General features: G+C 31.6%; 1 protein-coding gene across 1 annotated transcript in view; it reads right to left on the bottom strand.

Moving 5' to 3' along the window:
- Positions 1-27,040, bottom strand: part of LOC124369241 (protein O-mannosyl-transferase TMTC1-like) — a 172,710-nt gene that overhangs the window by 24,409 nt on the left and 121,261 nt on the right. The window contains exons 5-8 of the mRNA XM_046827129.1: positions 24,651-24,723; positions 23,812-23,915; positions 17,047-17,236; positions 11,032-11,153 (exon numbers count right to left, since the gene is read on the bottom strand). Of these exons, the coding sequence (XP_046683085.1) occupies positions 11,032-11,153; positions 17,047-17,236; positions 23,812-23,915; positions 24,651-24,723 (489 nt within the window). The remainder of the gene's footprint in view (positions 1-11,031; positions 11,154-17,046; positions 17,237-23,811; positions 23,916-24,650; positions 24,724-27,040) is intronic.

Genomic DNA, 27,040 nt, shown 5'->3' with positions numbered 1-27,040 from the left:
TATTATACCTTACTTTATTTCTGACAATATTGTTACACTTTTTCATATCGTAACACACGAAATTGTAGTTTTTTTTATTGAAAGATACAGATTTATATTTAATAATTCACATCGCTTTCTCACTATTTATCAGGTAACATAATTCCACGAGAGACTAAAAATCACACTTGTGTCAAAATTAAATTAAACTCCAAAGATACTTATTTCTGATAGTTTTCCCTCGAAATGTATAACTTATATACTTATATAAGTTTTATTGGTTGTTACGCTCTATTCTTTATTAATTGGCACAAAAATAGGAAAGTCTCTATAACACATTTCCTCTAAGGGGTGAATATAAATCTAATGTAATCTCTACAAACAAATTCTCAGCAAAATTTATGTTGTTATAGGTCCATATCAGTTTCAATATTTGTTTGTTGGTGTGGTATTTCATTATATCGGTATTTTATTATGCTTATGTCGTATTTATAATATATATATATATATATATATATATATATATATATATATAATTATATATTTCATTATTTTCATAAACAATATTTCTAATCACGTTTGATGCTATATAGGACTGGAGTGGGCTCTTTCCAGAAACAGGTAGACCGTGTTTTTCCTTTACGAGCACTTCAATTTAATCCAAGTATATGTCAAGAGCGACAATATTATTAGGGGCGTCCAAACATACACATACTTTGTTTTCAAATAACTCCAAAAACCTTTCTATCAACGTTCAAGGTTCTGCAAAGTTTACCTTTTTCGAAATAAACGCTTACAAATACAGCGTATATAAACAAATTATGAGCTATTACAGCTTACATTATAAATGTTTACTAAAAATAGAATGGGAATTGTCTCAAATGATTTTAATGAGCTCCATTTTACCCACCATTATCATCAGCCTTAAGACAATATGCAGCAACCGTCATCCTAGAATGTAATGACATCGCCCAATTTTAAAGACTGATTAGCTTATTGCTTATTTATTATTATGCACTCCCCCTAACGGAAAATCGGGATAAATGTATTATCTCCGGTTCATAAGTAAACTTAGTAATGATATGGGGGAGTTGTTTACAAGTTTACAAAAATATATATTTTAATACTATATATAATATACATATTTGTCGAATTATTACATACATACGATATCTATCAGTGTATCATTTAAAACAAAATTTTCCTACTACTTTTAACCATTTCATCTTAAAGGGTTATCTTATTATTACTGAGGTCCTGCTTTATTAATCAAGGTATTAGTTTTTCCCCCTTATAATCAACCGCTATGTTAAATACAGTTTTATTTTATAGTGGGTACCCAGCCTGAATGTAAAATTTAAATAATATAGCTGTGTTTTTAGTTTTTAAATCATCTATTTTTATACTGTTGAGTCAGGCAATCGTTGTGAACCTCCAAACACATATTATTACAACAAGTCAAACATTGGTGTTTTGGCCATGAATCAGCTAACTACTATGCGGCGGCAAATAAAATAGTGAATTTACACTGGTAAAATGCAAAACAATTGTTTATACCATGACGATGTTTTCAATCCTAATACTCGTTCCACATGGATATTCAACACAAATCAAAAAATATGCATATCCTATATATAGTTGGTTTATTTGGGGATTATGATTTGTGGGCTGTAACCGATTCATGACATAAATAAGAACTACCAGCATGGGGTGCACCAATCTCGCATCCGTTATGTCCTGCATGGAGGCTTGGAAATTTATCGTTACATCGTGGGAATAAAATGCAATATTTGATAGTATACCAACTGTAACACTGTTAGTGAATGGTGATTACGCCAGCCATTACCTCAGTAAAATTGGTTGCCGTTAGCTCCAACTATTACAGATGTTATCTATGTTACTATGTTGAAAAACCCTTACTCCTGTATAATCACACAGATATATTAATTTTTATAGATGATCTTAAATCATATATTACAATCTGAACCTCAATATACTTCACTTTTTCATTTGTAAGGTAAAACGAGTAATCCAGATGAGAATTTTGACTGTCCGAGTGATAGTATTCGGTGTTTAAACTAGCTTTTATTGGCACTTTCACAGGAACATGACTCTATTAATTTAAGTGTATATTTCACAACAGTATTTATGTGTAAATTAACGTTTATTTTAAGTGTTTAAATTCATGATATCATTTATGACTTCTTACACTCTTTAAAAAATTTAAAAATCCAATAATTTTGTAAACATATGGTTTGTATACAATTTAATGTATCATATCTAAAAAGCTGATAAGATAACTGACGCAATTAAAATAGAGAAAAATTATGTTAATTTAGGCAATAAAAAAGAACTGTTGATGTAAAACCTAATATTGATAAACACGGTGTTGTTGTTAAAGAATAAATTTTAAAACCACTAAAATTAGCAGAAAGCATCTATATTGTTGATATAAATAGTCAAAATTAAAAAAAGCCTTAGATTTAAAAGGAGCAAAAAATAGCAGGTGTTATTAAAATAAATTTATACGTTTGATATTATTGTGGAAGAGCAATTATATTATCATATTAAAATGTTTCATGTACTATAAAAAAGTGAGAATTATTAGCAACATGTTAAATATTTTACAGTAGAAGTCTATGACATGTTAGAAGCTAGAAATAAAAGATCAGTTCATGACTTTGTTAGAATTAATAAAACATTTTCACAATTTAAGCAGTCTTTTGATAAATTTAGTTTAGATGCAACCAAACTTTTGAGAACACTGGTCATAAATTTGTTGCACACAATCATTTGCATCTTGAAAAAACAAATAAATCAGAGGAATTGTTTATAAATTTAAAGATTAAGCAGATAAAGCATTTTAAAATATTGATAATAGATATAATGATTTAGAAAGCTATTACTACACTTTTGAAACCAAAGTATTTTGAATTTGAAGAGAAATTAAATACTTATACAGAGAATTGGAAAAACGTTGTAAGAATTGTTCATAGAAAACTATTTGAATACAAAGAAGAACATTAAGATTTTCCCTAAATTAAAGGTACTCGTATACTGTGTGAAATATAGACCAAATGAGATGAAGGTAACACTATATAGAATACCTTTTTTAAATCAGATTTTATTTTATTAACTACTGGACCCGTGATAGTCCGCAGCGTAGCTCGATATTGTAATTAGTGGCGGCGGGCGTGTTTTAATTGTTTACCTCATCAGAGGAGAAAATAGAATATGAGGAGTTACATACTTCTGTTCTGAGTAAGAAATCTGTTCTCATATTTTTAATTTCACATGAAAAATCACATATCATAAAAAACATTGTTCTTAGTTGAAATACTTGTTCAAAAAAGACTATATCATTTCACAATAATTCCTTCCAAACCACATTGGATGTGAGGCGACCTTGAGTTTTAATTTCTACATTAACATTTTCTAACGATTTCCCACGCGATAGGGCCACACACAACTGACAGTGACTGGTCCAAGTAAGTATATTCCTACAATTGTTTGTCCCTGCGCCTTGTTGTCGCAGAATGCCGCTTTGATAGGGAATTGTCTTCGCTTTAAATAAAGTGGAGCATATGTGTCGGTTGGTGATAAGTCAATGCGAGGTAATAACACCCGTTGTCCAACCTCTTTACCAGTAATAATTTCCAAATACAAAGAGTTTTCTAACACTTTATTGACAATTAGTATAGTTTAGTAATCCTATCATTGATTAACAACTGCACCTACCTTGACAACTCATGGAATGGTAAGCCAGTCATTTCAAGGCTGTTTAAGAATTCAGTAGAAAATTGTAGCAGTTAACTCTCATCTTCAGTTATTAAAGTATTTACATCCATGCAAGTTCCGGATGAACCTGGATGGAGATCTAAAATCGTTTATTGATCTCATCGCAGTGCTCATTCTTAGGTGCCAGAATTGCATGGCTTGAAATGTAGGAAACTTCAAGAGAAAATTATGATTTGGACCATACATTTCATTGACAATAAATATCTGAGTCTGAAATCAAGGACAAAGGCAACTCCACTAAACCGTCATCATAGGGTATTGACCAATTACCAATTTCGAGCAGGAAGTTACCATTCATAGGGTTTACCTTATTCATCGGTGTTATTACTAATACTTTTTGTGACTTTTAAAACTTTAAAAAGAGACCATAGAATTGAAAATTTAATTGAGTTCTGTACTGTACCAGCTCTAGATGCGTGAGGTACAACTGGCAATATTTGCAAGAAATCTCCTAAGATGATGATTTTCCCACTGCATGGAACATCGCTATCCAATATATCTTTTAACAGTCGATTGATATACATTAAGGAATGTTTGTTGGCCATAGGTGCCTCAACCAGATGGTTAACTTTGCAGAACGAACTATGGCGGCTTCTTACTGTTAACGTTTAAACTGGATACAGAACTGTTATGTACATTTAGTGGTAATTTTAAGCAACTGTGAACTATACCATGTGGAAGTAACATGGCAGCAATTCCAGTGTATGCTATAGATATAACTTGCATGCCTACATTGATGCCATTTTTGATTAAACATGTATATACATATATTTTTCCAGTACCACCTGGCCATTCCATAAAATATACCCTGCAAACACTTGTAGAATTTTCTGTGTTGTGGATTAAGTTGAGAACTTTGTCTATAACAAATCGTTGTTCTTCATTTGCTGAAGCCATCATTTGCATTAATTCTTTAACTCGAATCTCCCCTGTAGTTTCCTGCATAGTTTGTGGTAAATTGTCAATAGTAGGTAAATCAAAGCATGGCAGAGACAAATCATGTAACTTTAGCGTTTCTTAAAAGTTTTTGCAAAGCTAACTGATATGTTACCTTGGCCATGTAAGAGATAAGGGTATCTTGAGACAATGCCTCCCTGATGAGATTCCACAAATTGGAGGTATTTCATGGACTCTGAAATATACATATATAGGGAAATAACCATCTACGCTGATATGACATTTGAAAGGAAGAAGCCTCTCCTAAAGCACGCTGCCGTTTTACATCATCCAATATCAATACTCGGGTAGTGGCAACTGCTTTAAAAGTAGGGTAAGTCACATTTTTAAAGGTCCTCATATCTTCAAAGCTTTTAAACTTGTAGCCCCTACTACACGAAGCAATAATAGACGTAGATGGTACTGCTCTGAATCAGAAGGTAAGCCAATGTACATTAGGCCTATTGTTTTTGTATAAAATTTACCTTTATTCCATTTATTTGTTCTCCATACGTAATGGACTGGCGTTTCTGGATAAATGGACTTCTTGTAGTACGATTGCTGTTCAACTTGAACCATGCATTTAACTGCTTATTACGTAACTGTGCTTGGATTAATGCTTCCTCAGGAGCATCATTTTTAAAACAAACATTTTAAGAATTAGGCAAATTAACTGGTAACCTAACTACAGTATGCGATTGATCATGTATGCCATATGCAAACATCACCCAAGCAGCTTCACGGTCCAATATATGGAGCGTTTAAGAATACATTTATTTTGTCATGTTGAGCATATCATTTTCAGCAGCTACATCTATATTACAGCAATCATGACCTTTATAGACATGATTGTGGATATACTTGATAAAGTGAACACTCAAACAGATCTCCACATAGATATCAGTGCGGAATATAACAAGAGGAATCGATTATGTGGGACAATAAACTGATTAGTAACATCAAAAAATTCTCCATTAATGCGTTTAGTTATGGTCGTGCTATTATATCTTCGCCTATAAAGTGGATAGCCATTATAGTTTCTTTTATTTCCTCAAAGAAGGTTTTTGAAAATCTTTCTTATATTGTCCTTCTTGCATGCAAACACAAGAAGGATTAAGATGACCTCAGAGTCTATGTACCATACGAGTTTTCACTAATTAATAGAATTCTTTATTTGAGGGGTTGGGAAATTCAGCAGATACAATTAGGTCAATGCCCTCTGGGTTCCTAAACTTAAAATTATCGACCGATATTAAAAGCAGGAGAATGTTGGGCAGTCCACTTTTTTGGAAGTCCACAGTGTACTAAAACGCTTTTAATTTTCCAAAGATCTGCACTTTTTATTACATATTAATATACAAATTATTCGTATTAATTCTTCCACTTTAGCTTTAAAAACTCTTACATAAATGTCTGGCCTATTATTATTGGTGTTCCCCAAGAACGAATACTATCAGTTATTTCAGACCATGTAGGATTGCAAGTACATGTTATGAAGATGTCTGGCTTGACAAACTTTCTCACTAATTACCATCTTGGTAATTCTGCATCATATTTCTTGGACTCTGAATAAAAGATAAAGTTAGAACTACAATCTGACATACTTTGAACTTTTCATGCTCAACCCTGAAGCGTAAAACGTCTGTTAAGCCTATTTATGTTTCTACACGCAATTTAGTTTCTTTAGTTCCGATATACTTCAGTCTAGCTCTTTCATACGGCATGTTTTGAAAATCAATATATTCTGTTTGTTGTGTATTTAATGTTAATTTATTTTCTTATAACCAATTCTGAATTTGGGCAAGATCCTCGTTTGTTTTTCGATATAATTCTTTGCCTTTTGACTATTAAGGCTGTTTCATATGCGAAAAGTACTGATTCTACATGTACATTTAGATATTTGACGCTGTTAATTTACATTAAAAACATAAGAGGGCCAAGAAAAATTCTTTTAGGAACACCACAGGTTATTTATTTCTAAATCTGTTATCAAGATAGCTACTGAATAAGCCCAACATTTTAACTTTGATTCCTAGTTTTTCTACTTTTTACAGTACAACCTTAAAATCTACAGCATCAAATGCTTATTTTGAAATAAATAAATGTAACTATTGTGTTTTTATCAATACAGGTAACAACTAAATCTGTTGCTTCTTCTGTATTTTTGCTAATTCTAAAACCAAATGGCTTTTATAATAAAATATTGTATTTTCCCAAAAAAAACTATATAGCATCTCATATAAACATTTCTCAAATGTCTTTCCAATTACCGGTAGTAAACTGATTGGACGAAAATTATATGGATGTGATAAACTTCCTTCACTTTTGTAAATTGGACAAACCCTTGCTATTTCAGGAAGCACTAACATCCGAGTGTGTACCCCGGGATCTGATAATTGACTAATGGAGTGCCAGGGTGAAGCTACATCTCGGAAAACCCAAAGTCAAAGTCACGTACAAGTGAACACATTTCGTCAAACCCTGTATTGACCAATCTCATGTTGAGGTGTGCGACTTTGAGATGGCGGATGTCAGCCAGTTTCCCGAGGAACATCGAAACTCCCAGAAATATTACGGTCACCGCTACTGGTATTCCCAGGCCCCCAGATTAAACTACGATCACACATGTATTCACCCCGGTCATAGACTAGTGCTGCATCCAGATAAAGCAAACCCGCAGTAGTAGTGTTCACAGACAGCGATCCCAAGCAAGCAACACCTCTCCTGGTGAAGTGTACTGCATCTCGGGTGAAGTTCCTCCTGCTAACACAAGTTAACTCCAAGAAATTCAACATCGAAGTTATTGCAGAGCTCCACCTGCAGGTTTAAGTTGTGCAGACCTTTATAGCAAATGTCACGTTAAATTAGTACACTATCAAAGTGTATTATTGAAATTGTTTGACAGTGAACAGCAGATCCGTCACGCTGCGGAGTGCCTCCCGCTTACCGTGCCCACCGTTATAACCTGATCCTTCCCGATACCCTTACCTTAGGTTGTTGGTACCAACATAAATATATATTACAGATAAGCACCCACTAACTTAATAACCTATTTTTAATATCAATGATTTTCCGATTCAACGACAGCACTCAAGGTGTGCACCCCTAAAACACACTTCCTGCTAGCATACCTCAAATTTGAGTCACCTATCAACAGAACATTTTAAAAACTACAGTCCTGAGCGCCTTGAGAGTGAAAGCATGAGGTACCAGAGAACTAGAGAGGGCAGTAGGTTTGTGTGATACTCAGCTGGGCCGTCGTTGGAGAATTAGGATGAAGGAGAGCTGCTGACCCCAGCCCAGGCCATCTCCGCTAGCAGACTATCGTCTGCTGAGGCCCGTCCCTGTGTCGCCGGTTACTCCGGTTGATTCAGCTCCACACGCAGAGCTCTTACGTCTGTCTAGTACTTCAATATTTGTTACAAAACACTGACGCTCAGCTGTTAGTGTGGCAATTTTTTCGAGTATTTTTGTAGTCTAGCCTTGTCTTCTCTACACTTAATTAGTTTATTATTAAGTTCGTTTTGTTTAGTATGTCAGCGTCATACTGTTCCTCTAGCTTACAACACACTATAGACTTGTCCTTATAATTATTATTTAGCTCCATGCAACGATGTTCCTCAGATGCTAGATTGCAACTTATGGTAAAACCTCTTGTTTCAGTTCATTATTTTATATTGAAAAGCTCAAAACCATTGTTATAACATCATTTTGCAAACGTCGTATCACCGACTTCCGAAGTTTCCAGCACAGCAGAGTGTAGCTAAGGTATGGCTAAAATCTTACTATGAATTCTTTAAGCTATTTGGGTGGATATCTGTCAACTATAACAATAGAAAACTAAATTTTTTTGTTGCTAATACGTATTTTATGGTACATTTCATTTATTACATTTGTAACCAAATGCTGTAAAATCAGGTCCGGCGCAAATTACTCCGGCGTCTTATTCAAAATACCCTGCCGTCCTCCAACACCAACTCCATCGTTCCCCCTTTATATGAAAACTGGAGCCATTGTTTAACACGTTTTGAAACGCAACAAGATTTTGCTTACTGGTGAACCTTAGTAGGAAATGTAATGTTAGTGTATTTTTACTTTGAATAGTAACTTCATGAATCGAAACAAAGAACTATTCTTTACTAATTCAATAGGAAAACTGTATTTTTAAAAATGTACATAGGATTAGTTTATTATTTACTTTTTTCAGTTTTAATTAAAAACATATGACACAATTCACTTAAATCTATGGTGTTGGGCACGTTTATTCTATTGTTGTGGTGGATAGTACTTAAAGCCTTTCATGGACTGAATGTAAGTTCTAATTAGGTTATTTATTTTTTTTTTTTTTTCAAACAAACTGCGCTCACCACTAGCAACAGACGCAGGTAAAATTAACAAGATTCTTATATTAAGGTAAAATCAACAAGATTCTTATAGTCAAAACAAAACGTTCATTTGCAGTTAACATTATACATTGCAGAGTAAAATTCTTTGATTAAACCCACACTTTTAAAAATCAAACCACACCAATGAAAATTCTAACTTATAACATTAAAAATTCACATCCCATTCATCCCCTTTCAATTACAGCCATTTCCAGCGCTGGAGTCGGTTTTCTCATCGCGTGGTCTCCCACCTAAATGCCAGAAACTAGTCAACATGTAAAAAGCGTTAGACGCCAGGCAGAGTTTGAGATGAATTTTTAACACCTTGAACTTGAGGTATTTTTATTAAATTTGACTTTGGCAATCTGTTTAGAATATGAACACCTGCCTGTAAAGGCAAATTCGTTCATAAAACACCGTTCTGTGCATCCCTGCATGGTAGTTTTATCTGCCTCTTGTCTTGTAAAAGTACATTTAGGCAAATAAAATAAGATTGTTTCTAAGATTTAGAGACATGGCATAGTCAAAAGTTGTAAATTTTTGAACACTCTCCTGCACGACCACCTGAAATTAAATTTAGCGATAATGTAAAATGATATTTTAGTCATTTGAATATTCTCATAAAATGATTGTTTGCACAGGCTCCCCACAATACGATTCCATATGAAAGGTGGGATAAACTAAGCCGTAATACGCTGTAATTAGTCCCTGACTCAACTCATGTAATATTTTTGTTTTGCACACATAAACTCCTGAGGATAATTTGGCACACACATGATAAATTATTCCATGCTAAGGAACTTTGAAGAATAGACTTCATCCGATAATGTCTCTTCCGCCATAACGGCAGGACCACTTTCAAAGGTATAGCGCATTGAAAAGTTCAGGACATTTTATTTTGATTTGAAGATTGAGGCTGAAATGTTAGACACAATTGCTAAGGGTAATTCCAAACTTTGTTTTGGGCTTCATCTAAAACAGAGAGTCATGTCATCTGACTACTGTACAAGATATCCATACAGTAGTAATGGTTTAATGTCATTGACATATATTAGGAATAGAATTGGACTGAGTATTGATTCCTGGGGAACGCTATACAGCAGTACAGTACATTTGGAAATGTAAACGACCTGTGTTCTATGGCTTAAAAAATGAAATAATCCATAAAAGCTGCAAGTCTCAGTGCCGTGGAATTATAATTTGTTCAGCAATGTTTTGTGGACATTACATTCAAATGCTTAGGATAGGTCAAGAAACACACTAAGTGTGTGATTATGACCTTCAATTCTTTCTAAAACCATATCGAATATATTCACTACTGCACCAATTTTCGATGTTCTCTTTCTGTAATCAAATTGGTTTTCGGAAAGCTGGTTGTGTTTGTTCAATAAAATTAGCATTCTTGATAAGAACATGTTTTCGAATATTTTTCTCAGTACAGGCAAAAGAGAGACAGGCTTATAGTGTTTTACTGAATAAGGATTTTCATTCTTATCAATTGGATGCACTACTGCAACTTTTATGAGAAAGAGAAACACTCCTGTTTGATAAGACAGATTGACTAGTTTTGTCAGTGACTTTACTAAGTGCTTTGATAATTTTTGTATGAACCGCATTGACATCAGATTGATTTTATTAGACTTATTTCGGAAGTAACAACATTATTTCATAAATATCTTCCTTAAATACAAGAACCATTTCATATGAGGAAATATTACATGGAATAATCCTACTTATTCTTTTTAAATACAGTTGATAATTTGGAGTACATTTGATAAGATTATTGGTGGAGATGTAGTAAAAAGCATGTTTTAGACTTTAAGTGATCGGGTACTCTTCTTGCTATTCCTTGAACTTCATTACATATTTAATTTACTTTAGTATCTTCATTTATAAAAAAGATTTTTAATATAACACGTATAACATGAGTTACCTTGGTATGTAGAGGATCCGTTCAGCAACGACGAAGCCAACGATGACAACGAGGTTGGAGGCTGGCAGGAAAGGAATTGTTAGTAGAAGAAACCCCACTATTAGAGGGGAGTGCCGCTGGTGCTGTAAAATTATTACGTTCAACGTCTGATATTAGTGACAGTAATTTATGAGTATTAATATTTTTTACTTGCCTTATATTCTTTTAGTTTATGGAATTACATTTTGAAGGATTAAATGCTTTCTAAATATTGAAACCGTTTCAAGGATTAGTAAATCTACTCATATAAACAATCATATACAGTTATGATACATAGGGAACCGCAGTAGTTTTAGTATTTAGATGTTAGTAGTTCTACAGTAAGATATCATTTCATTACTCAGGATCAGCGCTGTGCTCATAACCAGTCCACTGAAAAAAATCAACAGAATGATAATGTTACAGATGTTCTCAGCAAGTTTCACCAGTAGATCAATCATTAAACTTTACTCAAGCATTTAAAGGTATTGACAACTTAATCACCCTTTACTATTGGTAAGAAGATTATATTTTCTTTCCTTTTGAAAAAATATGTAGTCAATAACATACACATACCAGTACAAAAGAAAAACTTTGCCTTGATTCGTCAGTAGATACTCGCTCATAGTCACATATTTAACATACACGGATTTCAATTTCCATTCAGTATTCCCTATACCATGCAATACCATGCTATTGCACGTTTGTTTCAGTGGACCATGCAATACTGAAATTTTCACTTTAATTGATTACGAATAAAAATGAACTATCACTCTGCAATTAAAACACAACCTTCACAAAAAAAGATTAAACCTTTCTGAGACCAATGTCCATTAGATCGGATATTTGTACTGTATGTTAAGAGACGACCTTCCGATGCATATGATTGATAGGAGTTTGTGATTTAAACATGAACAAGGCTATACTTTTGATAGTGTGTATATATGTTTCATTTACATCTGATTATGTAACAGTTTCAAATAACTGTTATACTATGTATACTCATCCTTGGTTGCGCCCGATATACAGCTGATTGCTCTTTATCTGATCCTTGTTTATATATCTACCAATTATTTATGTTTTACATGATAAATTATTCCTTTTAAAAAAAACTTATCTAAGATGTTTTATCTCTTAGATCCTACCAATCGTTTTGTTCATATGTATAAATTAATAATCAATAAAAGTATATTATGATTGTTGCTAAATGTCAAGGTTTTTAAAATGAGTTTCTATATTATTCAACTGTACAAATGAAATGTCATTTTACGCTATGGAATATATCCATATAATATATACTATATTTATTTTATAAAATCAATTAAGAGGTATTTCATGTTCCGATTATATAGCTGTTTCCTTATTTTAATACACGAGAGGATCAAATAGTTCAATACAAAAGTACTAAGTTACAAAAAGTAAGAGTTTTGTGGTTTAGTGTAAACTTATTCGTCCTCTGAGAGATCCGGGTTCAAATCTCAAAGGAGCAAGTCCTGTTTTTCAATCAATCCTTATGAATTTATTTAGGCTACTGGCATTCATAAAACATTTTTAAGTATAGATACAAAGAAATTGCTACTAAGTTTTAAGGGGAGATGTACGCCCATAAGCCTCCCATGTTAAATTGTATAACTTTATGTTCCTTTTCTGAAGGAACTGCTTTACATATCTCAAAGAAACTTTTAACACTTATACAATACATTACTATAAACAACCCTTACCACTTTTAAGCTTTTGTGTTAAAAAATAAATTTGTTATGACATTTCTAAATTTCTAAATTTTTTAATATATTTTTTTACTATAAAATAATTTTTTGTACCCATTTACTAACTTACAGTTTCAAATTTGTTAGGGGTTGTGTGTATATCTACATACATCATACATAAAAAATTCCATAAAGATTGGGCAAATAGTTCCTGAGAAAAAGGAACATTTATATGAAAAATGTCAACTTTCGGGAAATCGCAAAAACATTAGCCTACTATAAAAATTACTTTCAGAATATTCCGGTTTCATAATCTGGCTCCTTTTCATTTTCCTCATCCAGCAGCTTCTTTCTTATCATTCTAGTCCTCTTCCTGGCTTGTTTTGTCTCTTCTTTAGCTGCTATTACAGATTTTCGGTTGATATCAACAGCGCGTTTTTGTGCGAGTTTTTGCACAGTTTTTACCTACTTTGATACCAATGCCCTCCAAAACCTGCAGTCTACCTTTATGTCCCTCATTGAATGTTACCACAGCATCTAGTGTTCCAAATTTTAAGGTATGTACACCAACAAAATTTATTTTTTGGATACGGGACCACAAAACTCCGTTGAAACTCTCATTTACATTCTGTGTGCGACCATGAAGACATTTTTTTAGTAGATCTGGATGTGACAAGTGTCTGAATGTTGGCTTGATAGCTTCTATCACAACTTTGTCTAGAGAGTTTTTGTGATGATAGACTTTGTTTTCTTTAGCACATTGCTTGTACTTACACCAAGACTCATCGCAAAGACTATGTTGCGGCATTTCATCTGTGGATGCTTTCTGGAAAAATATAGCCCAAACATCCTTTCTCATCTTTTTCAAATCATTTGGATTACGCCTAATAGCAAGGCCATAGTAATTTTGAAGGGAATCTATGGCAGCATCTGTTAGTTTTCCTTTCTTGCCACCGATTTTCAACCCGTCACTCAAAGTTTGGCCTTTTAAATCTCGCCGTAATTTTCTAAATCGACCCCCCCATCCTCTTTTGAACATGTCCCACACATTCAAGTTTTTCAATGGTAAAGTCTCCATATAGTTTAGAGTTAACCACTGACTGAAACCCCTTGGAGTCACCATCACCCATGTAATACTTGTATTTCTGCAACTTTATCCAGAGAATTGATAAACAATGGGTTATACCGTTCAAATCTTTGTGGTGGATCAGGCAAATCAAGCATACCGAAAAGTGTCCTACCAGAAACAGAGCCCTTGCCAATCGATCTCAAGCCATACACAGACTTTATATTTATGTCAAAGAAACCTACAGTTTTATTTGAAGACATTCATGGCTAAAATTACATTCACTGCAAACAACACTAAGTTTACAAGCTAGGCTTGTCTTGCCCCTTCATCCTCTTTCACCGTCAAAGTTCCTTCCAGTTTACAATATTTACAAACTGTAGCACTTACTAACATATTAGATAATACGCTAATACTAACACTAACATTGTTATACCCAGAATCTCCAGTATTATCATCAATCTCTGCAATTTTCCTACTTGATGCAGATGGTGGAGTAGGCCTACTTGAGCTACAAGGACTAGGGCTAACCAAAACATTAGGCAATTCACTATTAGACTCACTTAGGCCTATAGATGATATAGTAGATTTGTACTGGTTTCCTCTAAAATTCCTTTTCTTACACAGTTTATTTGTTCTAGGCATTATTTTTCTATAGAAATATAACAAAAACACAAGTACTTTACTAATCACAATTCACAATACTGAGTTCTTTGTAAACAAAACAAAATACAAAAATAACCAAATGAAAACTGTTAAATAAACAAAGTAATAACAGGTTAGCCAACACAACAATATGACAAACATTAGCAGTACAGTTGTGTGTATGTATAATAGTGCACTTGCACTAACTGGATTATTCAACCCCGCATGGCAACTATTACAGTGCTATTTTATTCCTGCTGACAGCGATCAGTCATTTTTCAAAAATTTTTATTGTTATCAAGCAACGCCCAAATATGCATGTATTATATGTCACTGGACTTGGAAAACTCCATACTTATACACATTTTTTATTTTTTTTAACGATTTAGTCGTACATCTCCCCTTAATCAATTACGCTTTACGATACCAATGTAATATAATATCTATACCACATGGGCTGTTTGCCATCAAGAGTTAAAAATTTAAATTCTTTTTTTACGAAGGTTTTACTATAAAATGTAAGAAATCAAAAATGTGCATTTTTATACCACTGTAGACCACCATTGCAAAATATGCATTTAATCATATATATACAACATTTTATATAGTTTTGAGGCATTTGAGGTATTCGTAGAGGTTTCATTGGAGGAGATGAAGGAGATATTGGACAGGATCTCAATCGATAATATCTTATTCTTCTCTTGGAGCAAATTGTGATAGATTTGGATTTTACGACATACTGTAGAAAGCTTTTTCCAATAAATGTAACTTTATAATTATTGAACATAAGTAAATAAATCCATAATTGAAAAATAAGGTTAGTTTCACACATTATGTAGCTTCACATAAAATATTTCAAACGAATTTTTTATAAAATATAATGACAACATTTTATTTAAAGCAGTTACAAAAATTTTAAACCGCCTTAAGAAAAAATTGGAAGGGATTCGATTCCGTTCAATAATTCTTACATACCAACTTTATCTTAAGGGGGTTTCATGACGGTGGCCATTTTGATTTTCGAGAGGGAAAGTAGTTTCATTTTATTGTAAATAATTTTTGAATTATTTAAAACAAGCCTTGTTTAAAAATGTATGCACTATCTCGAGTAATTGAATTAGTATTTATATTTAAGCAGATTATTTGAAAAATAAAAACGTTTGGTTCGTCAAATTAAAACAGAGAAATGGACATTGGCGTGCTTTGCCTCTACAGGAAATCGTGCTTGGCAAAATCCATAGTTTCTGGAATTTTAGCAACAATTTCTGAAAGCCTATTATTTTTTAGGCTTATTGATGACACGAAGTTAAGAAAAATTTATTAAGTAATATGTCGATTTGCGCTCATATAATTATAATTGAACCCATGTTTAACAAGATAGCGTTCTATTGAATACAATATACGTTTATACAACACAATTAAATCCATAATACTAATTAATATTTATTTATGAATTTTCATAAGCAAAACATAATCAATCCACTGATAATTTACTAGTAGTAAAAGTAGAATCAGAACCTCGCAATCAATTATTTTTTCAATTCATTTGTAAGTAATGTTGAGAGTGAAAAAGAAATGTTGAATGTGGTGATCCGTTTAATGTCTGGTGTGGCATGACAACCCACAAAACAAACATTGTAAAGCTCACCTGACAACCAAATGACGCAGAGCGGAAAACGCGCAGTAAATAGTGCATGGTGATTCTGTATTATCCCAGTCTCTTTATTATGAACAATAAAAAGAAGAAGTCATTATTTCTGGTTGTAAAAATAGATATACAGATAAAGTTACTTTCTATTTGTTTGATAATTATGTAAATGGTGTAATTAAACTTAATTGTATATTATATAGTTATCAACGAAATCTTTCCATTTTTGTGAACTAATTTAATTTGATCTGAAAAGGTACATTAAATGATATAACAATACAGTGTGTCCCAAAGGTTGCTATTGCGTAACATAATGGCTAGGGCATTTGTCTCTATTTATTTAATGAACTTTATATTCATATCAAATCATTTTTGATAAAATAAAATTTAAAACTGTGTATTATGATAAACATGCCGAGCTGAGGATCATTGTGGCTTGGCATTAAAATTTACAACACAAACTTATCTTTATTCGTGAGACATCTTAGCATGTATGAACCAAAATCACTATGCCTACGATAAATGCTTAATACGGCTGCTTAGGTATTCTTTGTTTAATATTTTCACATAATCTCAACTTAACTATATGTTTTGAATTAAATACATACTGTTCTGTAAACAAAACATAAAAATATACTTCTACCAGTATTTGTTACAACGCAAATTTCAATTTATGATAAAAATGTCCTTCGCTGATATAAACAATTTAAAAAATTATATAATACGTGTGTTATTGTGTGTGTATTAATGTATATAAAACATTAACAATGTCTGGAAGATTGAATTTGAACTTAACGATTCAAGCAGGTGAGGGTTACACAAAAGTTTTTCTAGTCGCTAGACTTTAAATATAATTTTGCTGTACAAATACTTGTGACTAGTAGATACTATTCTAGCTATTCTGCATCGCATTAAAAAATATCAAACCGTACATCCATGTCGTTGAAAATCCTATAGGCGATCCAGAGGCAGGAGGCGAAAAGTAAGCAAGTGGCTAGGTTGCGGTGGTCGGACAGAGCGGACACTAGAGGGACAGAGCCCATCTGCCAGTCGTGGCTCAGTGTAGAGGGACACACAAGCAGCCAGCAGTGAAACACTGCCAAGTAGCTGAATGTCAGAAACCTGGACAGATGCAACAATTTTATTAATTTGCCATTGACACAGTTGAAACTCTCATGGAGTAAAGAATCGAATCGAGAGCAACTACATGCATTGAAAATTTACCTTTCAATTTCATATTGGTCCAATTATTTACAAAGTGCTCTTATCCTCCAATACTTAAGTACGTTCCTACTAAGTAAATGTTCTCCACCGTATCTTTAAACATGAAGTATTTGGTATTAACTGTTATGTTATATGTAAATATAGTAATATTGAGAGAGAGAGAGAAACAGAGAGAGAGAGAGAGAGAGAGAGAGAGATAGAGAGAGAGAGAGAGAGAGAGAGAGAATGCATTCATATAAAATTTTGATGAACTCTCTAGAACACTTCTATTATGCTAAACGTATTTATTTATTTATTGTTTATTAATCTTAATTTTAAATCGTTACTCCTCGATGTTTTTATGCTATTCTTTTGTGTTTGGTTTCAGCTTATTCATTTACTGTGTCTGCCCAAATAACTATCTCAGTAGTAATGGTCATTTATTAAATTACACAATTAAAAAAATTATCTAAATCCAAAAATCTTTCCGCCGGTTCCTACTACCACATAAAACTGCACAACCAAAAGACTTCTATTCAAATAAATCAATATATAATCAGCATAGTGTGAAGATCAATATTGTTTTGTCTGTGCAACAGGCAGAGAATGACACTTATTTAGTTTATATTAGACTCTTAACCCTTTCATATACTAACTATATTACCCAAGAAACTAACTTTATTTCTAGAAAATACTAAAAACCATAAAAAAAGAAGTATAGAATGTCTTATTTTACCAGGCGAAGTTAGGGCTAAGAAGCCCTCTCTCACACTTAACCTGGGGACCAACGGCTTAAAGGTGACTTCCGATCCACCACCAATGGCCGGGCAGGAGGGCCGCTTGCAAGGACAGGATCGCTCAGCGGTCAGCTATCCAAGCAGCGGCCACGCTCGACGTTGCTTGGATATATAACCATATATATTTCAAAAGGTGCTATATAAGAAATGTTGCAAACGAAACACAACAAAACTATTAATTTATTTTTAATCTTTATTAAATAAAATAAAACTGTATAAAAACACGGTTATTACATTTTGGGACAAATTCCAATAGTATGCTTGAAGGATGGATTTGTTATCATTTCCACTCCCGCTGATTACATATTTATGTAATATATCCAGCAGTAAGAATATTACTTTAAAATTATGTTTAATAGACATTCTCTATTATCTTTTATTTCAAGACAAATTAAGTCTAAACTTAATTTTAAAGTAGTTCATATCATATAATGTTATATCTACTTCTAATTTAGTGATTTTACAAATGATAATTAATTTTTGTTTGCAAAGAAATCATATGGTAACTATATCCTAGTCCAAGCAGATGATAGTTACACTTTTATACAATTTTGATTCGCTTCAAAGTGCATAACAAACTCAGCTTGTTTTATACTATAAAAGACATAGCTTTATATTATCCAGATACTTGTATTAGTTTTACAAATAGCCGACCCAATAAATTTCAATCACAGCTCTCAATTTTTTGTCCAAAAGAATTGATATAGCTGACTACAGTGATCTTTGGGGTTGAGAGACCAATAATGGGTACTTCAGAAGCTTGTATCTACTTCAAAACTACTCCTATAGCCTTGGTATCACGGATGTAAAAACATGCCGATGTGGCTTGATGGTTGCTGCCACGGCCGCTTTGTTCTGCAGGGAAACGTAGATTACTCCTTTATCCCTCACGTACAGTTTAGAGAACTAACGTCTTTACTCAATTTTTTTCTTGAACAAATTCTGCACATACCGTTTAGGTTTTTAAACGATGTATATGTATATAAAACTTCACTTGGCTAACGCTACGATAGACGATAGTAGGGTTTACTGTAACCAATATTGTAATTATAAGGATAAATAGTAAAATAAATAATATATTTGTTTGTATTTGGGCATCGCATACATTTTAATTGATGCATTAGAATCTTTGTGGTTGTGAACTAGTATAATTTTATTTTTTGTTATATTTGTATTATATATGAATTTTGTCTGTACAACATTGCAAGCGTAGTGTAAAATGATTGCATTTTTAATAGATATACAGCATTATATTTTGAAACAATAAGTAAGGCAATATGTTGTAACCAGGCTTAATTGATAACAATTCCTAAAGATAAATTGCCAAAAGTGCGGTTCGTGGCACAGCAGGTCTCTGTTCGTGATCCATTAATAAAGAGGAGGACACTACGATGTCATAAAAATGGGAGCAAAAACGTAACGGGTGTTCGTGGCACATCATTTGTCTGGTGATAGGAACAACACGGTTTTGTCTGTAATCTACTAGCATCCATTATACTGAAACTTGTTGTGTTATATGTGTTGTTAACCTTCATTTTGCAGTGTTCTCTTATTTTTATGTATTTCGTTTATCATTTTTACACATGACCTTCATTATGACGGCACTAACATTATCCTGCAAATAATTTACGAATAAAGTTTATCGTGAATAAATGTTTAGCTTGTCCTTAATGTTTTTACGTCTTATTGTTTGAACATATTTTTAAACTTGAAATCGTGTTGAATAATGAGATAAACCACAACCCATACGGTAATGGAGTAAACATACTGGCTATTTGTTATGAAAATATACTTGAATTTCTTTTATAAACCTTTGCTTGATCACACAATATTTGATTTAATAATATATTCCTCATAAGCGGTTGCAAACGTAAACTTCTGTAGACTGGTTATAACGGCATGCCAAAACACCGTCACGAAAGTAGATACACTTGGAACTGATGTTAATTTTAAATCTTAAGACTTATCACGTTATTGAACATTTTCATTAAAAGTGTCTTTGTTATTTCGAAATTTTAGTAATATATAAGGTGCAAGATTGTTGAAGCCGTTTCTTAGTGAACACTTAAGATTTTAATGATAAATAAAGAACTACTCTCTATATGTTAGTGAGTTTATATGTCACTAGCATTGCAAATCTACATGGAATGTCGGGATTGATTATTAAGACGTACGAAAATCGCGCCGTGAATGTAGATACAAAATTTTATAATCTCGTTTTTTTTCAAGAATTATATTGTGAAAATTGGTCATAATCTATGCAAAAACCAATAAAATAAATTGTTCAAACTTCTAGTAAGATATTGCTTCAACTTATTAGATTTGGTTTAGATCATAATATTTGATTAGCGGTACGTAAATTACACTGAAATAAAGTCATGAACATCTGTGAGACAAATGATCAATGAGAAATATATTAGTTGTGAACATATTGCATATTTTACTTAATAAAATAGTAACATTTTTCATTACGCGTTTGCCGACTTATTTATATCTTTACCTTAACATTTATGTGTCTACTGTCCGCAAGCCATACTGGTAGCAATTAATAAAATTTACTGTAATGAATGATATTAATTATTATTCAAAATTTACATAACTCAATCATGAATCGAACCTAAGGTTATAAGCTGATACTAACTATATTGAACTATGCAACATTTCATTTTAATAACCCATTTGGTTTTCGAGATAAGTGTTTTGAATTAAGAAAAAACTTTCACCATGCATTTTCATTCAAACCATAAGCTATTGGTTTTCATTAACTCAATACTTGCAATTTTCTGTGGAAATCTTACGTAACGTGAAAAATGCCAAAATTGTATTATAAGGACAACTTTGATTAACTTTTTAAAGAAAAACTTCTTAAAATTCCCCTCAATGCACATAAATACTATATGAGAATCAACCATACTGCATCTCAATCTTTTTGGCATTTTATTTGGAAACAGTGATGAATAAATTATTGAGTAAGTAAGTGCATGTTACTTAGCTTAATTAAAGTGTGCTTTTCATGGGTAATTACAGGGGATTCTTGGAAACTATAGGAGCTTATATTAAACGTGGAAGTGATGCTTAATTTAAGATCAAGAATTCTTTGTTAGTAATTTAAATATTGGTATTACACTTCACTCGCTTCCTAAACTTCCTGACGATAATATGACTAATATATCATTATAGTAATGTTATTTGCTCCAAATATTGTTCATATTCACTGAATACAAAATTAGGTCTAAATAAAAAATGGCGTTTTATTTGTGACCAATAATTAGGTTCAAAAGTCAAATCTGCTTTTTAATTGTGAATGCCTAAAGTCCTTAAAATTACAAAAAAATATATTTCAATGCTAGTATATTTAATAAACCACCCACATATATTTTTTAAAAATCTAGAAAATCCCTTTTGTGAATTTATAAGTTAATTTCGTATACTTTTATGTTATATTTTTGAAATGGGTAAAGCTATCTCATTGCCACAAACACTTAACAGAAAATTGTAGCTTGGTAACAAGGTGCAGCATGAAGTCAAATTTATTACTAATTCTTTCATTCAATGGATATTGAAGAGTTTTTCAATTGCGATACAATACTGTATCATACATTACTTATTCATTTGATCTTCTTACTTGATATTCGTGCCTAATTTTTTCTGAAGAAACTATAACTTTAATGTATAGTTCTACATAGTTATAGCATTTGTTATTTTTTTACTTATATACATATTCAATAATGTTATTTTAATACATAAATTCTATATACTTAATTTCATAGATGTTATTCTACTAGTTTTAAGTCGGTAAGCCCAATCAAAATTGGTAAAACCCATTAGACTAGTTGGCAAAAACATGACAAATTATTATGTGGTTTTTACAGTTAGCTGTTTGTTTCAGAGATAATTAAAAATTCATCGCGTGTGTTTCGGATCGCAAAAATGTAAGTATCGCCATTTCCGAGTTATTGATGTCTTACAATAGCTTTAAAGCACTGAGTTTGTAGGTACATGAGTAAAAGTTGCAAAGGTTAAGAGTTTGTACATGATTTAAAGTGGACTCTCACTTACTATGCATATACTAAAATTCTTACTGCACAATAAATGTATTTCATTATTTGATATAGTTCCCATGTGCAGTAATATGTGACATTTGTTCTTATCTGTCAGCCATACCAACCTTCCAGTACAATAAAACAAAGTTTAATATTTTAAATAAATAAATATATATATATATATATATATATATAAATTAGATATATATGAATTATAAATATATACATATAATGTGCTCCAACATTTATCTTAAGTTTTTAAATCTTATAGCTCAATATAGTTAATACAGTAAGAGTGCTAGTAAAACTGTACAACGGTTTAAACACTGTTAGTAGTAGAAACAGTTTTTCAAGAGCAATAAACAATATTGAAGCACAGAATATTAATATATTTAGGAAACGATGTTGTGTTTATGTTTTATTAAACATTAACATAAAAAATTTTCAAGAAGTATAAAAAAGTAAATTTATTTATACAATATATATTGGTTAAAATGTATTTTACCCTTGGCTTTCAATATTCAGTAGTAAAAGTAGAGAACCATAGTATTGTCAAAAAATATTGCATACTGTTTTGCGTAGTGTTTTCACGTATTCAATATTTTATACTACCCTAAACGGAAGCAAAAGATGAAAATTTGAAAAGCCTTCAACAATAAGACTTATACTACCAATCACAGTGCCGATCTTTTTCAATTACTCAAATGTTATGTATAATTATTGTATAGCTAGACAGATACAGATACTTTACCAAACATAAAAATAAATAAATGGAAAGAAAGTGCAATGGCACGAAATCCTTATCTGTAGGTGGAAAGAGATCTTTGTTTTCCGATCAAAATATAAGTGAGTGGATCCACCTACATATCGTCAAAACTAGATGAAAATTCCTTTCTCGAGTTGCAGATATAAAATAGGTACACTCAATTTATTCTAAGATAAGCACGCAAACTTGCTCTTTCTCCAGCTACAACAAGGGATAAAACAATGTTCTTGTCCGGGTTGAAGTCAACTCCTAGCGCTGACACAACTTTTCTATACTGATGTATTAAGTGCACACGTACACTGAACAAAATAAGAGGATATGGAGTAAAACCAAAGAATGAACATATTGGTTCTCAAAATAAAAAGCCAACATATCCTCAGATTAAGCTCCTCATGATATATTAGACAGGGAAATAGAATAGTTTACCACCAATCTCTGTAAGATATATCTTTGTATATGAGTTAAGAAATCATTATATCAATAATAACAGCAATAATATGTTTATTTACATTACTTTAAAAATAAATGCGAAACCAAACAGCATATAATAATAATATAAAACCAATACTCCAGCGGTAACATAGTAACATAATAGCCATAAAAATTTTGATCTACGTTTTACAATTATTACTTATAAACTTTACCATAATTTTTGGTGTTTTTTAAACTATTTTTTCTGGCGTCTCATTTAAAATAGTACGACAAAACTCAACCTAAATTTATCACAAGTGTCCAGGTATAATACACAGATTGGTTTCAGTCACAGATGTTATGACGCACAGCTACATAAACTACGCATAAATTAAAAAATAGGAACGTAAAAACATTTATTTCAGCTAGAAATGATAACATATCGTATGGAGCATTATAAGAAAGTTAATTACAAACCTCACTTGTTGACTCGGGTGAAATGCGGCGGGGTTGTCTTGACTTGAGAACTTGGGTAAAGATCCTTGTAGCATAGCCACCCTGAGAAGTAGCAGCAGGCTTGTCTATACAGATCATAATAGTTATTTTATTAGGGACCATTTTTGGGTGTATACAACTGGTTAAAGCTGACCAAATAAGCATATTATATACTTATGATTATTAATTATATAAACTTATAATATTATTACATTACATTTTTCTGCATACGGTACAAAATCCACAAAGCTAAAAAATGGGTGTTAAATATAATTTTAGTTTCGGATAAACCATAAAATATAAAGCCCAATAACAATTATGGATTAATTAATCGTAAATACTTATGAAGTAGTATATATATATATATATATATATATATATATATATATATATATATATATATATATATACTACTTCAAAGTTTCTGATATATAACATAGTATTTACGATTAATTAATCCTTCATTGTTACTGGGTTTTATCTTTATGATTTATTTGAAACATATATATATATATATATATATATATATATATATATATATATATATATATATATATATATATACATATTTGTATAGTTTTCTTTTGTGTATTGTTCATACTTCTTTTATTTTCTTAATTTTTATGTATGAGTGTGTATGTTTTTTATTTATAGATGTCGTATGTTTTAACTATCGTTGACAATAATTTTTTCTACATCTATCGATGAGACACTTATCTGAAACCACGTTTGACAACTGTTTCATAAGATCATGTCATGGCGCAAAATGTACCAGTTCACGATTTTGACTATTATAAATATTATATAAGTTTAATAATTACCACCATGAGAACTTTGGCCGCCCGTCGAGCAAACAACAAAGAATCTTCATTCCATTTAACATCAAGCAAAGACCTATAAACAGCAAGTAAAATTATTTAAAATAGGATGTACTGTATAAACGAAGAAACGAAATGATTTAATCGCAATATACAATGTATTCTGTAACAGTAACTCAACCATTATAACCCATTTTAAACAAATGTAGGTAAGACGTATGAAAACCTATTTAACAGTTAGACACTTATCTCATACCACATTTGACAACTGCAAACTCTACCAGCTGACAATTTTGACTATTATAAATATTATTCATTATGAGGTCTTTTAGTATTGGTTTACACAAAACCGTTCATGAGAATGCTAACATGTCAGACCGTTCGGTGTCCGACCATTTAGAGTCCTTCACATGCACTAGTGTGTACGGGACTTTATATTTCTTCATGTGGTTATGACAGATTATACGAATCATAAATGTAGAAGGAAATTCAATAAATTACCATCATCTGATTTCCTGATCATATATTCTATTAACTTAGAACTCTTTTTGATCGATTAAGTAGTTGTTGAGCGTATACAGATTATTCTATAGAATTTGATTATATTATATATTGATAATAGATTATAGTTAATATTAGAAAGGATTTTATTTTATTGAAAAAATATCTCTTTCCACGTTCAGAAGTGTTTTGTAAACTGTTAAAAGATAGCTTCAAAGTAAATTATAATAATGTTATTTTAACAAATAATTATGCAGAAGTGACATATGTTTACTTTTAAACTTTGTAATAACACTGATAAATGTGACCTTTTCAAAATCTAAAAGTTTTCAATATAAGATTTGGATGAGTTTTGGTTAAACCAACCCATAGTGGTATTTTTCCTAAATAATAAGCCAAAATTGACTAAAACGTGCAATTTATTTCACTGTATAATTCAAATATTATAATTCACTGCACATTTGATATTAATATATTTTTATTTTATTCAGTAACAGAATTATCTTAAATCTTAAATATTTATGTTTTCAATACAAATTATATATTTGGTGCCAATAAAACTGAGTTTATTAATGGTACAACATCTTATAGATTTTCTCAAATTTTGTGTACTACGTGGTTTTAAAAGAGGTAAAACTTATTAAAAAGACATAGTAAATAGTTCGCATGTAGTGTCCTGTCACTGCAGGTTCTAAACTTGTCTCTTTCTTGAGAAGAGTGTAGAATATTAGATAAGACGCACGTTGAGATTATGTTTTGATGAATTTATTATGAAAAGGCAAAGTACTTAAAAAATAAATTTCAGTGTTAGTGAAGTTGATAATAATATTGTCACTGTTGAAGCATAGAGAAAGAATTTGGGATATTTTTAGAACAGATAGTGTGCAAAGTAATGCTTGACAAGTTAAAACACCTACCTGCAGATCTTTAAATATCTGAATTAATGAATCAATCATTAGTATTTTAATTTATTTGACATTAATTACAGTTATGTTTTAATTCTTAAAAATGTATTCTTAAGATAAATAAAACCATTAAATAAATAATTAACATCAATTTATTTCTTTTTAAAAAGAACACATCTTAAATATAATAAAACTGACACAAAATATATTCTTAAGAAAATCAGGCCAAACAAGCCCAAATGGAGTAAATGAATGTCTAAACTTGATGATATCTTAACCTGTTTTTAAACAGGGTTTTTACTGCAATAGGGGGTTTCCAAAAGGATCTGGCCCTCCAATTTTTCGGGTAGCAGCCCGTTTGAGCTCGTGATGTTGGGCTTGTCACAGGTTCATACGGACTCATGTATTGTGATTTTGGCCATTTTAGATGTGAATCACGTTTATCCAGGAATTCAAAAGCCAGATAGCCTTCACACGACTGTAATTGCCGAACTAAATTTAGGAAATATTACAATTAAAGCAAACAAGTATCAATACATCCAGAAGCTGACATGGTTACGGAACAATAGATAAGTTTTATACAGTAACTGGATATACAATGGATCAGCGGAACATTTAAGCAAAGAGTTTATCTATCCGGTGTCTAAACCGTTTTTACACTAACAGACGTTCAAGACACACACACAAAATAGACAAGTGAAACTTGACTAAAAGTTAATGTTTAACATCCTCTACAATAGTGTCAGGTAAGTTTATTGCATGTGGACAAGCTCAAAACTCTACAACTACATGTAAAACATTAGAATTGCTTTCAATTTTAAAATACTGTAAACCTTTATGAACCTTGAGAGGAACAAAGTACAAGTGGCATTAACGGGCAAATTTGTAACGTATATATTACTAATATTGGCATGTTTAACGCATACGCACTTCTTTAAACTAAGCTACTTCAGTTACAATTATTAATCGCAGCTATTATATCTTGCA

Source organism: Homalodisca vitripennis, chromosome X (genome assembly GCF_021130785.1).
Source record: "Homalodisca vitripennis isolate AUS2020 chromosome X, UT_GWSS_2.1, whole genome shotgun sequence".
Classification (NCBI taxonomy): Eukaryota; Metazoa; Arthropoda; class Insecta; order Hemiptera; family Cicadellidae; genus Homalodisca; species Homalodisca vitripennis.
The sequence above is the reverse complement of the archived record's forward strand: the minus strand, read 5'-3'. Positions and strand labels throughout refer to the sequence as shown.